The sequence below is a fragment of the Argopecten irradians genome, chromosome 13 (genome assembly GCF_041381155.1).
Source record: "Argopecten irradians isolate NY chromosome 13, Ai_NY, whole genome shotgun sequence".
NCBI classification, from domain to species: domain Eukaryota; kingdom Metazoa; phylum Mollusca; class Bivalvia; order Pectinida; family Pectinidae; genus Argopecten; species Argopecten irradians.
In genome coordinates, this window is record NC_091146.1 from 16,505,415 (window position 1) to 16,523,774 (window position 18,360).

At 37.8% G+C, this 18,360-nt stretch overlaps 1 protein-coding gene across 1 annotated transcript in view; it reads right to left on the bottom strand.

Annotated features, from left to right (window-relative positions):
- LOC138306331 (mothers against decapentaplegic homolog 6-like) overlaps positions 1-9,338 on the bottom strand; it is a 39,191-nt gene extending 29,853 nt beyond the window's left edge. Inside the window, exon 1 of the mRNA XM_069246762.1 lies at positions 7,837-9,338. Within this exon, the coding sequence (XP_069102863.1) occupies positions 7,837-8,248 (412 nt within the window). The 5' untranslated portion in view covers positions 8,249-9,338. The remainder of the gene's footprint in view (positions 1-7,836) is intronic.
- Positions 9,339-18,360: the final 9,022 nt, after the last annotated feature.

The window sequence follows — 18,360 nt, forward strand, 5'->3', positions numbered from 1 at the left end:
TCAAATTTTTCTACCATGCACTTCCTATGTAAACAGTCTAACCGCAGCAGGTTGTGTGAAGGTATTATGAATGAATTGGCCTACATTGGAGCTGTTGTAAGTGTTTTGGTAGTGTGGAAAAAAATCATGAAGAAAAATATCTGCATTTTGTCACGTCTGACTGTTTATGAAAGCACCTGTCATCAACTGGGGTTGTCTTAATGGCCTTGAAGGCCTACCACAATGTAACAGATTGTGTTATTACACAGTTCTTATATATAACACTGAAACAACACAGGTAGCATACACAGTCAAATACACTCTTGTAGGATATATATAGCCACACCAGAAAGTCAAACACAAAGAAACAACACAGGTAGAATACAGCTCGCACCAGAAAGTCAAATATTAGAATGACATACCAGTATTAGTTATAGTTAACTTTTGAAAATTTGAATACTGATCATACACACAATTTATGTAGCATTTTCTAAGGTGAGTCCAGAACACAAATTTTCAAATTTTGAGTCCCAGTACAAAGAAATATAGAGGGTTCTCAAAATTTACGTAAGTCCCACAGAAAAATCATGAGTCCAGGACTCGTCAAGGTGCGCCAGTCCCATAAATCACTGGAAAAAAATTTACTACTGGTTTTTTTTTCTCCATTTGGGTCATTTAATTATATAAGTACATGCCAGGTTTATGTAGCAGAAAAGCCAGAGTACCTGAAGATATACCACCAACCTTTGGGGTAAGGGCTGATACCTAGAGGTGAAGGGATCCAGGCACACCACATGTATTGTTTTACTGAAAACATCTCAACAAGTTGAATTTCTTGACAACAATCATCTGTTTTATTAACGTATAAAGTTGGGACCATAGAAAAAGTCAAGGTCATACTACTCTACATTCGTCTCTTACTTTGGATATATATACCAGGTACCAGTATGTGTGTAGATGTAATACATGTGTATAGAAGTCAGGATTTGAAGAAATCAAATTATTAGGATCCACTTTTATAATATTGGCCACAATCATTATAAGTGGCTATACAAAAACAAACAGGAGTTTCCAATCTAATTGTACGGATATATATATACATATTATATATATGAAGGCTGCTAAACTGATATCCAAAATTCTCATTAAAGATTTAATATGAATGCTTCCACTGCATACCTATACAGGGTTATCTCCCCCTGAGATAGTTAAAATTTAGAATGGTATACGTACAGCCTTAGAGATCTCAAGATGTAATCATCTAACTATACACACAAATATGCACTAGTATATATATATATATATATATAGTCATGGATACATTTCAACAGAACTACTCCTAAATGTCCCTATATAAATGTACATAAAACCAATTTAAAATCAAATTGATATATGCATCACTTCAAAAATTGAATTCATTTCATACCTCAATTATTTGAAGCAAAATAGAGATTTTAAGAAACATCCTGTTTTAACGTATATATAAATCAAAACACCTACTTACTTAGAGATATGAATTAATCAATTTTATTTCAATATTCTGCTGGTTTAGGCCTTATTAACCCATTCACCTTTAAAAGTTCATAATGAACTCATCCAACTTTTAAATAAGAAGAGCTCAAATGTTTTAGGGGGGGGGGGGGAGTTGGCGGGGGTTGGGGGGGGGGGGGTGGGGGGTGGGTGGGGGAGTTGTGAGTGAGAATTAAAAGGACTAAGTGTGAAGTGCATCCATCAAACCTTTTTTTTTAATTCGGAGGAGCTAAAAACTTTTTCTCCAATTTATTACAGGTATTTACAACACCTGTACAAATGTCTAATGTCATCACCATGGTAACTAGTGCAGTCTACAGCCGACAGATTCACATTAACCTATTAACGATAAAAGCAAACAAATTGTTCTGATATTTAAAAATTACAGGAAATCTAACAAAACCCAGGTGTTTTATTTACCAGGGCATTGGAAGCTGTGTGATAGATAGTCCTATGGGATTATCGAGGAAACTGCATTTGGCAGCCAGCAAAAGGTCAGAGGATTATCAATGGATTTAACGCTAAAATTAGTCATAGCTTTTATTGTGAAGAAAAAACACATGGAAAAACTGCAGTAAAGTACAATCTTCACTAGACACAAATTCTGCTTAAATCGTGAAATGACTTTACACTCTGATAAGGACTTCTCCACTTCTGGTCTGGGGGAATTCGAATGGGATGTATATTTTGTCAGACTGATGTACAATCAACCTAGACTAGCTTGTTCTACAGAGATGATCAAACCGACAAAACAAAATTATATTATATCATTGATGTTGTCATTGTCATAATTCTTTATAATCATCAACATTGATCTAAACAAGCCTGGCTGATAGCTAGTTGAGGTCCACTTCAGCACCATCAGAGACCCCTCCCATGCACCCCCAAACCCCACATACCCTTGACAGACATGACAACCAAGTGACCCCCACTCCCCCCACCCCCCCCCCACCATACCCTGGACAGACATGACAACCAAGTGACCCCCCCCCCATCCCCCACTCCCCCCCACCCCCACCATACCCTGGACAGACATGACAACCAAGTGACCCCCACCCCCCCCCCCACCATACCCTGGACAGACATGACAACCAAGTAACCCCCACCCCCCCCCCCATCCCCCACTCCCCCCCCACCCCCACCATACCCTGGACAGACATGACAACCACAACTCTAGTACATCATAACCCAACTGACAGCCTCAAGCTTCAGCCTAAAGTTTCAACTCTAAGTCTCTGGAATGAACGAAGCTAACCTTCACTACTATCCACCTTTCTGGTATCCAAATCCCAAATTTTCATATCACACCCCTATCAATTCTATATCATATACATTTTATACCCATACCACTGACATTCTCAGCTCCAGACAATTCTGATCCCCATATGTCTTAACCCCCCCCTCCCTCCTCAACACGCCCCCCCCCATCCAACCCCTATCCCCTTCAATCTGGAGGCTCACCCAAAAACCAACTAGCCCCCTTTTATATTATATAAACATATCTCTGCTAATCATCCAAGTCACCAACCATAGGTCTATACCCTACATACAGAGGGCAATAATAGCTATCTCATTTGAAATTCATTCCCCCCTGCCCCCCCCCCTGCCCCCCCCCCTGCCCCCCCCCCTGCCCAAAGAACCAACAACCACCCTAAATTGAATTCCTGACCACCCCAATACAATTAGTTAAGACTTTAAGATCCTACATGATTCTGTTCATCTTTTAGATCAATATGTGTGTTGTAAATGCACGTGCAGAGTGAATCTGACCCCCATCATCTAACTATCCTGCCTCTCCTAGCCTACATCAATATATCCCACCCACCCCAGATACACCAAGCCACCCACTACTAATCATATTTAGACCCTACATTATTCTGTTCATCTGCTATATCAATATATGTATGTTGTATATGTACGTGCAGAGTGAAGCAGAACCCCACAGCCCACACTGCGATCTTCAGTCTTCATGTCTCCAAACATCCTCAAGTCATGAACCCACCACTGTTTCGCCCTGTATAAGTCTGCAGCTTGGCCAGTGTTTTAGTTCCTGTCGCCTCGCTCTACATACCACACCCCTCCACCCTCGATACACAATATTATACTAACAAGTACTATGGGCGCCACAATAGTAATACTATGACTCAATGTTACATATCAGATGTTTCACAGGACACAAGGTCAAGGGTCAATATGACTTGGTGTTGACCCTCAATATTTGATAATCCCCTAACATTTTGTCCCCATGGCTAGTACAAATGGTCCGGGTTTGAATTTTTCCTGACTGCCAGATTCTGTTTACAAAGTTCAGATGACAAATTTTGAAATTCAGATCAATCTTAATAATGACTGTTATAACTATATGCTAGTATTGTCTGAGAGACAGAAATATCCCCCACCCCCCATCCCCTCCCCCATCCACCCATATACACACAAAATGCATGGGACTCGGAGCTGCTGCCTGTGGGACAGGACAAAATGGGACAGCATACATATATCCATTGCCAATAATCATGATTTCAGACACTTTACAAGTCCATGTGCTGACAAGAACATACCGGAGTACCTGGAGAAAAACCATCGACCAGCATTAAGTACCTGGCAACTGCCCCCTAAGGGTGGTAATAATATGGTAATATGTTGGGACATCTTAACTATTTACAGATCGGCTACAAACACCAAAAATGGAGACAGATCTCAGGGAAGAGAGAAAGGTTATGTTTTATGTTTATTAGTTTTTTAAAGTCCTAGTAAAAGCCAGCATCATGTAAGGCGGGGTTTGTTGGTGGAGGAAAGCTGGAGTACCCAGACAAAAACCACCGACCCACGGTTAGTACCTGCCAACTGGCCCACATGCATATTGGATTCGAACTTGCGACCCAGAGGTGGAGGGCTTGTGGTAATATATGGAAGACAATAGAGACATCTTAACCACTCTGCTGCCACCCAAGCCCCTATAATATAATAAAAGTCTTGTGAGGGACACAGGAAAGTGCTTTCTATCTAATGTTAAAACTATATATATATGGGTTGTAGGTTTATTTGTGGTGGGATGGAGATGAATGTAGGAGTAGTTGAGTACAGTGACGCAAGTATCCTACACATATATTCCTAGTAGGGTTTTTTAAGGTATAAGATTCAAAAAATGCATTTTGGTTTTCTGAGCTGCTGGGGAATTAAATCAATCATAAAACTAGGTCTTTCTCTCAAGATAGATATGTAGCATGCTAGATAGACAAGCTGGAAGTCTGAGGGAGGGGGGAGATGGAGGTGGGGGTTGGGGGGCTGTGGCAATAGGTACATTTAGCTGGTACATAACACTAGAGTTTTACCTGTTGTATGAGAGTCAAGTATAAGACAAGAGTTATAGGTTTATATAACACACAACCGATACAGCTTGTGTACCCATATCTAAAAATACACACTCAAACCCATCCAAAAACTTCACCACTTCAAAAAAAACTGTATTTTTTCTGAGAAGATATTCAAGGCATTTTTTTAACATATTTTCTAATTCAACCCATCTCAAATCGGAAAGATGAACAAGCATTTTTATGGATATTGGAAATCTAGTTTCTTTATCATCCACGCTTACATCTGACCACTTTATGCCTGTAGACATTGAGCATGATGTCTCTCTGACCTCTTATATGTAATTACCATGTAACTGATTTTATTGTCATGTTTTGTCAAGTCATTTTGTGCATGCTTTGTCATCAGTGTTGGACATATGCATGTAATACCATTGTGTAAGTTTTGGTTTAATTAGTTTAACGTCCTATCAACAGTTAGGGCCATGTAATAAAGACATGCAAAGTTTGTTGGTGGAGAAAAGCCAGAGTACCTGGAGAAAAAACCATCAACCAACAGTCAGTACCTGGTAACTGCCCCAACTGGGATTCAAACTTGTAACCCACAGGTGGATAGCTTGTGATAATATGTTATCTAAACATCTAAACCACTCAGCCACCACTGCCCCTTATGGAGAAATCAAAAAATCTAAAATGATGTCATATTCAGGAAAATGTTTGACATATAAACATGTATTTTCTTAGGTTCCTAATTTTACGGTGTATTGAGAGATTTTTAAACGTCAACAAAAAATGAAACTTATTAGTTTTGTGATAAACAGAATCTCTCATGAGTAACTTTACAATAAAAATTGATCTAAACTCGTTAAATAATGTATGCTTCTTGCTAATTAATCAATTATATGCATGTGTATTCAAGCTACATACTACTAGCAAATTAATGCATGTGTATTCAAAGTATATGTATTAATAATGAATTCTATACAAGTTAATGAATTCCATATTAAATGGCCACTGATTTAATGGAAGATCCTTAACAATTCTATTAACAGACATAACAAAAATGCAAAAAAAAATGTAGGAATATTATTTAGCTGAAGGGGTCTCCGAAATGTTTATTAGTGTTCTAGAAATATTTTAACCTGATCCATATTCATCTCAAATTCAGGTTATATCTGAGAAAATGTTAATGTACTCATACAAAAACATGTATTAACATTTATATATAAATCAAAATTTATAACTATGATTTTTGCCATAGAAGTTTTAAATTTAATAAAAATCATATACAATTATACTTATGTGAATGCGTAATTTGAATGAGTAAAATTACCAATTCAACCATGTAACCCAATTAGACAAATTAAGCTTCAAGGAAAAAAGTTTTCAGACATGAACTAAAAGTTTTCAGACATGAACCAAAATATAAAGTGGTGTGACAACAGTATCCCCATAAAAGTTTAATATCGTCAATAAATAGAAATACCCGAGAGCCTCCGCTAATGACAATTGGAGAGCAATAATTCTAAGGCTATAACACCCCCCCCCCCAAACCTGCCACAAATTTCAATATGATATGAAGGCCTACAAATTGACTTGATGATCCAGTTTTGTTTCTACAAGATCCGATGTAGGGGGAGATAATCTAGATTTACGAAATCGCTGTCAAAAACAGTTTAGTGGTCATACAGTTGTATATAAAATGGTTTAATATTATACGACATCGTGAATGGTATACTACAATATTATTACTAGTGAGAATACACATGTTGTACACATGTATACAAGTCTGACACACATATGACCACCTGTACATGTACTATACGCAATGCACGAATTATTCCACACGCAGCCTTCATTTACATACTGATTACTGAAATTAATTTGTCTAGATATAGCTGAGGTTTCATTCACACAAACGTATTCATGAATGTGCCATGCCATGCGAGCCAATATATCATTCACCTTCTTCCATCAAAATCCAATAGGATACAATTTTCCGTATCTTACCCCCCTCCCCCACTCTATTCCCCACCCCCCTCTATCCAAGTGATAGTGCAATAGTTTAAAAATTTACCTTATATTGTGGCTGTACAGGTTCAAGCTTTACATGTCTATCATTTAGCCTTATAATCCATCAAGAGTCATATCATCTGACATATTCATTCTTTTGGACCAAATTTTTTGAAAGTTTAGATATCTATTAAAATTACAAGATCTCAAGTCTACAAATCAACTATCAAAACAAGCATTTACATGTATGCATAGATCTCATACAAAATGATATTTTATGCTTTCCCTGCTGCAAGTTCAAATTAAAATTAAAATATGATATATAATATTAATGTACATGTTTCATTCCAGCCTTGCTTCGACCACATAATAAAGTGGTTGATATATAATAAGTAATAGGTCATCCTGCATGTCTATCAACATGTATTTGTTTATATAACATAACGTTTAAATTGTAACTAGAGCAGGTCAGACTGCAGTCAGATCCAGTTACTGTTACAACCATCAAAACAACAACATGCATCGCTCTCGCTGCCAGTATCTTCAAATTTAGGATATCTGGTTCATGTTCAGGTCAATTCTAAATTCTTCACAGAAGAATCAAAGACTGGGGTCACCATCGAGGAACAAATTAAATAATCAAGATGATATTTTAATCATTATTTGATTATACCAGGAAAATCATGTTTTTGTCAATCAATGAATGAATTTAATGTACAAACGTGTAGTTTCTCCCAAATAGGATTGCAGAACTTTGAAATAAAATTACATTAAATCAATTACTTTAAAATTTGATTTCGCCAATCTACTGTATGAAATTTACAGTTTTAATAGTCCAAATATATATATAATAAAAGAAAATTACTGAAGCATCAAAACCACATTTTACATAGATTCATAAGTTAACTTATAAAGTGAGAATTTTACCTGAAGTCGATGAATAATTTCAAATTATATGATTATGAATTGTCCTTAAAACTTTTACCTGTTAATTGATAATTACCTGTCTTTTGTTGGATACTCCAGTGGTAGGGGTTACAGCACATGTATGCGGGGTCATCCGCAGACTCACAGTGGGGCAGTCTTTTAAGTTCTGTATTTGGAGTGATATCACTCCACCTCCATAACTGACAACACAAAATGTGAGGAGCCACTGACCGTTTCCCTAACCTCAAATCACTATTTGGTAAAAGTACACATCCAGTGGTCTCACCACCTTTGGTTTCGATGCTCTGGCAAAGCATTTCTAACTGTTTTTCTTTCAGTCGTTTCAGCATACTCTGAGCCACAGATTTTATTTCAGTATCCAATTCTGGACTTAAGGATAATGAGCTTTCATTCTCACCCGTGGCTTCATTGTGTAATCTGTTTTTCCAAAGACGTTTCACGAGGGCTGATCGTTTAGATCGGAACATAAATCAGCAAACGCATCGGACATTGAGATATTTCAATATATCCCTTCAACATAAACTTAAATATAATATTAACAAACTGTTAATTATGTAAATTAGGTCCAGAATAATTTACATACAGCTAAATCATACAATAATATTACATAGTATGAATTTGTTTGCCAACAATGTAATACTTCGTTTATAATATACACCGAATGTGTTTTTAACAGAATCTTACAATCGAATACACATTCCTTTTGTGTATTATTGTGTAAATCTTGAAAGATTTTTTTTACATATTGTAAACAAACATCTTAAATCCTGCTCGCTCGGCCGGTTCCGAAACCTCGGAATCACAACACGCGAGGCCGTGGAATGTGAGGATGTACACATACACGTATATGAACTTCAGAACTCCGGGGTCACACAATATATATATATATATATATATATATATATTTCTCTAATAATACCACGTCCGTCGTTAATCCATAGATGTTAATTTTATCCACACGACCACAAATAACACTGTACACATGTGAACTACACTCTGAGAATCCCACAAAATGATGCTTGGTCTACAAACAACACAGATATCTACCGAAGTCTGCTTTCTTCTCCACTTATCTCTCGGAGACACTAAGTCTATCGCACTATTTCGGCGAAACAAACCACTAACATACGTTTATAAATCCTGTTTTCGGATCACAAGTATTCTTCGGAACATTCAAAACAATCCCCGTGTCCATACCTAGGTTAAAGCTCAATAAAACATCCAAAATACGGTATTTCTCGACACAGTGTAGCCCTTCTTCTCATAGATCGTTCGCCAATTGTATGACCCGGACGAGTCCATTCTGAAATCGGGGGCTAAGGTCATGAGTTTACCTGAGCTATTCATTAACGTTAGTGGTAGTTTTTAGTGTCCAGACATAAAACCACCCCGTCCACTAACATATGGTGCACAATTTAAAACACTCTGTGGATTTCTTATCGAGTTTGACATTATACATGTTTATTTGTGGATGTTTTGTACAAATTAAACTGGAAGCTCGGTAAATATCTCGCAGTAAGGAACACACGGTACCTGAATTTCGCTGCGACCTCGCTAGCTATTCTGATATCTCGTTATTTGATTGGTTCGTTGCTCCCACGTGATCGGTCTAGACTTTTTGGCGCGGGCCTGGTCTATGTTATATAGGAGAGGTATGTTACTAGTCGTGTGTATGCTATATAGTATAGACAGTAAAGGGCTCGACTCTATTTTAAACCACTGAATTGTCGCGGACGATCTTTTGACTTCATTCCCCGAAATAATAACGCCATGACGGATTGTATTCTGTGTAGCAAGAAAATCGTTTATTCCGGATATTATAATAAAAAATAACGATAATAAACAATCCTATCTTATTTTATACTTTATTTTCTGTTTTAACAGATTTACGTCGCCAAATGTCTAAGATTTTTTCATCAAAATATTTATTGAGAGAATATAGATAAAATGACGTTACTTGTATACAGGTAACGCAAACATACCTGCAGGCATAATTCCGTGTACTGAAATTATTTCAATTTGAAGATAATTTTATGGGGTTTTTTTAAACTCGATATTTCAATTAAGAGAATTTCAAATCTGTTTTATTTTACAGAGTAAATAAAATTGAAATAAATGATTTTATCAAAGTGTCAACATGTTGGAGGATTCAATTAAGATAAAAAAAATAAAGGATGCCGAGATTGATTGAATTCAATAATTTATTTCTAAATTGAATTTCCGTTTCTTTACGCATCACATTAAATAACTGTCGACCGTTTCTGATAAAACGGCGCACCATTAAGAAAAGTCTACTTATTTTATTTCACTTTTTCATTTCGTTATCTGCATTTTTTAGTATTTTATTTGAAAGAAAGAAATGGCTTAATTTATACTTTTTTCAGAAAATTCAATGGCTAATAGATTAGAATAACCGTATCTCACATAAATTTAAAACCAATGCATTACACTGGCACGTAGAATTGAAAGTGACTTTATTAAATTACTTGAAGCTAAAACCATATAAAATAATAACGCGCTCTTCTAAATCGAAAGGAATTTTTATGTATATCGCTGATTAACTCATTCAGGTCTAATTTATCGAAGGTCTTGTTGTCTAAATTACGCAGAAAAAAAATCGCATTAATGCCATCTTTTATAATTAATTAGTGTTCCGTGTTATAGCTTTTGTTACTATCCCGTTAACAGATGTTGCTATACTTTTTTCTACGATTGCCTTTTGGTCATATATAAATATAAGTAATACTTCGCGAGGAATCGGACGGTCATAGACAAGAAGTCATTCTAATTATTACATATATTGATTAGATGGTTTGTAAGTGTGAAAACTCTAGGACCCTGTCTCTATGTTTCCCTCTTTTTCTAGCTTTCATTATCACCATTACGCGAGATAAAAAAAATTACGTCTCACAATTTCATTATTATTTGTCTCGGTGGCTGAAATAGAATAGAATACGATGTCCAGCTATCGACCATAATTATAACTTTATACCACGTTCGCACCTGTGTATAAATCCCCAGATGCCCCATGGTAATTGACAACCAATTAAGAGCACGCGCCACTAATGACAATCCATTGTCCGCACGAGACGAAAGCTAAGCCCCGCCCCGCCAACATGGCGCTGCTTCGCTACAGTTACGAGTCGAGAACAAAGCTAACGCTACCATCCTAAAGTAGTCGATACTCGAGTAGGAGACAACTTGTTCGGGCGTGAGAAGCTTTATAAAATAAATACTTATATTCTTTTCACGAATCTGACAAATTGAAAAACAATTTTCACTATTGAAAGAAAAAACATGCAATTAACTTTAGTCTAGCAAACGCATCTAATAAAACTGATAAAACAACACGTTAAAAATATCCGGACGTTTTCGTGATCTCTGCCGTCCGTCAAACTGACTAGGTTTATTGTTTAGATAGTTTGTTCAATTAGATGTGGGCAGATGATACGGTCGGCGAGACACAGAGACAATAGGGCCACGAGACGGACAGGCTAGCCATGCTCTCATGTATCATATATAATGCACACATCTACTGAATATTCATTAGCTTGCACAAGGGTAGTTTCTTTATTTTACCGCTGAAATTATTCGATTGGCATTTATTTTTTATCATTTTTAGGCGACATTCGATTGTAATTGTAATGATAAACTCTATTTTTTATCACATTGTGCCGATATTTCAATGTTAATAGTTTTTTTTAAAATATAACTTTTGACTGATTCGATTTTTATTGTTGATAAATAAATAATGTACCTTGTTTTATTTTTGTTGTAAAAGGAAGGCTCCGCCATCGAATGCATCTATAAATGCCTACTAACTTTCTGAAACAGCTTTTGGTTTTTAAAATGAAATATAAAAACGAGATAAATAATTTTACAGATTAGGAAAGCTTAACGTAAATACTGCACTTATCATCACATTCTGAACTATTCAATTAAATAAATGTTTCCCGTGCGTTAGTTGACTATCACTGCGCCAGACGACAAAACAGCGAAATTAATCTTCCGTGTTAAGTTATTAACTAAGATCACACTGGGAGATTTTGTTTCGGGAATGTTTTCTCTAATTAAACAAAGTATGTTAAATTGTTTAGTTACAGAACCGAATACTTTTTTCAGGATTCGTCTGGATATAAAGAATTTAATATACTCCAAATCTCCATGAACGTTATAAAAGATTATACAAATTGAAAACTTATATATGTGTCTAACCAAAAAACCGCAAATATAGCAAAATACTGTCATGGTCTGGGAAGAGAGTCAGGACCAGCGATGCTCGAATGCATAGAACAACCAGGGTTCATAAAAGGTTATATCGAAATCCAGACTAGGTTCTATGTTTGTCCAGCACTGTCTGCATTGTTATATTGTATATGTTTATGTCAACTCTCCGATGTTTTAAAAAAAATACAAGGAAATAAAAGAATCTGAATCTACACACATACCAAAGTTTCCAGACTCACAAGGTTCTACTGTACATACAAACCAAAGTGTGCAGACTAACAAGATTCTACTGTACACACAAACCAAAGTGTCCAGACTAACAAGGTTCTACTGTACACACAAACCAAAGTGTCCAGACTAACAAGGTTCTACTGTACACACAAACCAAAGTGTCCAGACTAACAAGGTTCTACTGTACACACAAACCAAAGTGTGCAGACTAACAAGATTCTACTGTACACACAAACCAAAGTGTCCAGACTAACAAGGTTCTACTGTACACACAAACCGAAGTGTCCAGACTAACAAGGTTCTACTGTACACACAAACCAAAGTGTCCAGACTAACAAGGTTCTACTGTACACACAAACCAAAGTGTCCAGACTAACAAGGTTCTACTGTACATACAAACCAAAGTGTGCAGACTAACAAGGTTCTACTGTATATACAAACCAAAGTGTGCAGACTAACAAGGTTCTACTGTACACACAAACCAAAGTGTGCAGACTAACAAGGTTCTACTGTACATACAAACCAAAGTGTGCAGACTAACAAGGTTCTACTGTATATACAAACCAAAGTGTGCAGACTAACAAGGTTCTACTGTACATACAAACCAAAGTGTGCAGACTAACAAGGTTCTACTGTATATACAAACCAAAGTGTGCAGACTAACAAGGTTCTACTGTACATACAAACCAAAGTGTGCAGACTAACAAGGTTCTACTGTACATACAAACCAAAGTGTGCAGACTAACAAGGTTCTACTGTACATACAAACCAAAGTGTGCAGACTAACAAGGTTCTACTGTATATACAAACCAAAGTGTGCAGACTAACAAGGTTCTACTGTATATACAAACCAAAGTGTGCAGACTAACAAGGTTCTACTGTACAACCAAGTGTCAGACTAACAAGGTTCTACTGTACACACAAACCAAAGTGTCCAGACTAACAAGGTTCTACTGTACACACAAACCAAAGTGTCCAGACTAACAAGGTTCTACTGTACACACAAACCAAAGTGTCCAGACTAACAAGGTTCTACTGTACACACAAAACCAAAGTGTCCAGACTAACAAGGTTCTACTGTACACACAAACCAAAGTGTCCAGACTAACAAGGTTCTACTGTACACACAAACCAAAGTGTCCAGACTAACAAGGTTCTACTGTACACACAAACCAAAGTGTCAGACTAACAAGGTTCTACTGTACACACAAACCAAAGTGTCCAGACTAACAAGGTTCTACTGTACACACAAACCAAAGTGTCCAGACTAACAAGGTTCTACTGTACACACAAACCAAAGTGTCCAGACTAACAAGGTTCTACTGTACACACAAACCAAAGTGTCCAGACTAACAAGGTTCTACTGTACACACAAACCAAAGTGTCCAGACTAACAAGGTTCTACTGTACACACAAACCAAAGTGTCCAGACTAACAAGGTTCTACTGTACACACAAACCAAAGTGTCCAGACTAACAAGGTTCTACTGTACACACAAACCAAAGTGTCCAGACTAACAAGGTTCTACTGTACACACAAACCAAAGTGTCCAGACTAACAAGGTTCTACTGTACACACAAACCAAAGTGTCCAGACTAACAAGGTTCTACTGTACACAAAAACCAAAGTGTCCAGACTAACAAGGTTCTACTGTACACACAAACCAAAGTGTCCAGACTAACAAGGTTCTACTGTACACACAAACCAAAGTGTCCAGACTAACAAGGTTCTACTGTACACACAAACCAAAGTGTCCAGACTAACAAGGTTCTACTGTACACACAAACCAAAGTGTCCAGACTAACAAGGTTCTACTGTACACACAAACCAAAGTGTCCAGACTAACAAGGTTCTACTGTACACACAAACCAAAGTGTCCAGACTAACAAGGTTCTACTGTACACACAAACCAAAGTGTCCAGACTAACAAGGTTCTACTGTACACACAAACCAAAGTGTCCAGACTAACAAGGTTCTACTGTATACACAAACCAAAGTGTCCAGACTAACAAGGTTCTACTGTACACACAAACCAAAGTGTCCAGACTAACAAGGTTCTACTGTACACACAAACCAAAGTGTGCAGACTAACAAGGTTCTACTGTACACACAAACCAAAGTGTCCAGACTAACAAGGTTCTACTGTACACACAAACCAAAGTGTCCAGACTAACAAGGTTCTACTGTACACACAAACCAAAGTGTCCAGACTAACAAGGTTCTACTGTACACACAAACCAAAGTGTCCAGACTAACAAGGTTCTACTTTACACACAAACCAAAGTGTCCAGACTAACAAGGTTCTACTGTACACACAAACCAAAGTGTCCAGACTAACAAGGTTCTACTGTACACACAAACCAAAGTGTCCAGACTAACAAGGTTCTACTGTACACACAAACCAAAGTGTCCAGACTAACAAGGTTTTACTGTACACCAAAACCAAAGTGTCCAGACTAACAAGGTTCTACTGTACACACAAACCAAAGTGTCCAGACTAACAAGGTTCTACTGTACACACAAACCAAAGTGTCCAGACTAACAAGGTTCTACTGTACACACAAACCAAAGTGTCCAGACTAACAAGGTTCTACTGTACACACAAACCAAAGTGTCCAGACTAACAAGGTTCTACTGTACACACAAACCAAAGTGTCCAGACTAACAAGGTTCTACTGTACACACAAACCAAAGTGTCCAGACTAACAAGGTTCTACTTACACACAAACCAAAGTGTCCAGACTAACAAGGTTCTACTGTACACACAAACCAAAGTGTCCAGACTAACAAGGTTCTACTGTACACACAAACCAAAGTGTCCAGACTAACAAGGTTCTACTGTACACACAAACCAAAGTGTCCAGACTAACAAGGTTCTACTGTACACACAAACCAAAGTGTCCAGACTAACAAGGTTCTACTGTACACACAAACCAAAGTGTCCAGACTAACAAGGTTCTACTGTACACACAAACCAAAGTGTCCAGACTAACAAGGTTCTACTGTACACACAAACCAAAGTGTCCAGACTAACAAGGTTCTACTGTACACATAAACCAAAGTGTCCAGACTAACAAGGTTCTACTGTACACACAAACCAAAGTGTCCAGACTAACAAGGTTCTACTGTACAAACAAACCAAAGTGTCCAGACTAACAAGGTTCTACTGTACACACAAACCAAAGTGTCCAGACTAACAAGGTTCTACTGTACACATAAACCAAAGTGTCCAGACTAACAAGGTTCTACTGTACACATAAACCAAAGTGTCCAGACTAACAAGGTTCTACTGTACACACAAACCAAAGTGTCCAGACTAACAAGGTTCTACTGTACACACAAACCAAATGTCCAGACTAACAAGGTTCTACTGTACACACAAACCAAAGTGTCCAGACTAACAAGGTTCTACTGTACACACAAACCAAAGTGTCCAGACTAACAAGGTTCTACTGTACACACAAACCAAAGTGTCCAGACTAACAAGGTTCTACTTTAAACACAAACCAAAGTGTCCAGACTAACAAGGTTCTACTGTACACACAAACCAAAGTGTCCAGACTAACAAGGTTCTACTGTACACACAAACCAAAGTGTGCAGACTAACAAGGTTCTACTGTACACACAAACCAAAGTGTCCAGACTAACAAGGTTCTACTGTACACACAAACCAAAGTGTCCAGACTAACAAGGTTCTACTGTACACACAAACCAAAGTGTCCAGACTAACAAGGTTCTACTGTACACACAAACCAAAGTGTCCAGACTAACAAGGTTCTACTGTACACACAAACCAAAGTGTGCAGACTAACAAGGTTCTACTGTACACACAAACCAAAGTGTCCAGACTAACAAGGTTCTACTGTACACACAAACCAAAGTGTCCAGACTAACAAGGTTCTACTGTACACACAAACTAAAGTGTCCAGACTAACAAGGTTCTACTGTACACACAAACCAAAGTGTCCAGACTAACAAGGTTCTACTGTCCACACAAACCAAAGTGTCCAGACTAACAAACAAGGTTCTACTGTACACACAAACCAAAGTGTCCAGACTAACAAGGTTCTACTGTACACACAAACCAAAGTGTCCAGACTAACAAGGTTCTACTGTACACACAAACCAAAGTGTCCAGACTAACAAGGTTCTACTGTACACACAAACCAAAGTGTCCAGACTAACAAGGTTCTACTGTACACACAAACCAAAGTGTGCAGACTAACAAGGTTCTACTGTACACACAAACCAAAGTGTCCAGACTAACAAGGTTCTACTGTACACACAAACCAAAGTGTCCAGACTAACAAGGTTCTACTGTACACACAAACCAAAGTGTCCAGACTAACAAGGTTCTACTGTACACACAAACCAAAGTGTCCAGACTAACAAGGTTCTACTGTACACACAAACCAAAGTGTCCAGACTAACAAGGTTCTACTGTACACACAAACCAAAGTGTCCAGACTAACAAGGTTCTACTGTACACACAAACCAAAGTGTCCAGTGTCTCACAAGGGTACTACTGTACACACAAACCAAAGTGTCCAGACTAACAAGGTTCTACTGTACACACAAACCAAAGTGTCAAGACTAACAAGGTTCTACTGTACACACAAACCAAAGTGTCCAGACTAACAAGGTTCTACTGTACACACAAACCAAAGTGTCCAGACTAACAAGGTTCTACTGTACACATAAACCAAAGTGTCCAGACTAACAAGGTTCTACTGTACACATAAACCAAAGTGTCCAGACTAACAAGGTTCTACTGTACACACAAACCAAAGTGTCCAGACTAACAAGGTTCTACTGTACACACAAACCAAAGTGTCCAGACTAACAAGGTTCTACTGTACACACAAACCAAAGTGTCCAGACTAACAAGGTTCTACTGTACACACAAACCAAAGTGTCCAGACTAACAAGGTTCTACTGTACACACAAACCAAAGTGTCCAGACTAACAAGGTTCTACTGTACACACAAACCAAAGTGTCCAGACTAACAAGGTTCTACTGTACACACAAACCAAAGTGTCCAGACTAACAAGGTTCTACTGTACACACAAACCAAAGTGTCCAGACTAACAAGGTTCTACTGTACACACAAACCAAAGTGTCCAGACTAACAAGGTTCTACTGTACACACAAACCAAAGTGTCCAGACTAACAAGGTTCTACTGTACACACAAACCAAAGTGTCCAGACTAACAAGGTTCTACTGTACACACAAACCAAAGTGTCCAGACTAACAAGGTTCTACTGTACACACAAACCAAAGTGTCCAGACTAACAAGGTTCTACTGTACACACAAACCAAAGTGTCCAGACTAACAAGGTTCTACTGTACACACAAACCAAAGTGTCCAGACTAACAAGGTTCTACTGTACACACAACCAAAGTGTACAGTTAACACACCAAGTGTAATATTGTACACACAAACCAAAGTGTCCAGACTAACAAGGTTCTACTGTACACACAAACCAAAGTGTCCAGACTAACAAGGTTCTACTGTACACACAACACAAAAATGTGCAGACTAACAAGTTCTACTGTACACACAAACCAAAGTGTCCAGACTAACAAGGTTCTACTGTACACACAAACCAAAGTGTCCAGACTAACAAGGTTCTACTGTACACACAAACCAAAGTGTCCAGACTAACAAGGTTCTACTGTACACACAAACCAAAGTGTCCAGACTAACAAGGTTCTACTGTACACACAAACCAAAGTGTCCAGACTAACAAGGTTCTACTGTACACACAAACCAAAGTGTCCAGACTAACAAGGTTCTACTGTACACACAAACCAAAAGTGTCCAGACTAACAAGGTTCTACTGTACACACAAACCAAAGTGTCCAGACTAACAAGGTTCTACTGTACACACAAACCAAAGTGTGTCCAGACTAACAAGGTTCTACTGTACACACAAACCAAAGTGTCCAGACTAACAAGGTTCTACTGTACACACAAACCAAAGTGTCCAGACTAACAAGGTTCTACTGTACACACAAACCAAAGTGTCCAGACTAACAAGGTTCTACTGTACACACAAACCAAAGTGTCCAGACTAACAAGGTTCTACTGTACACACAAAACAAACCAAAGTGTCCAG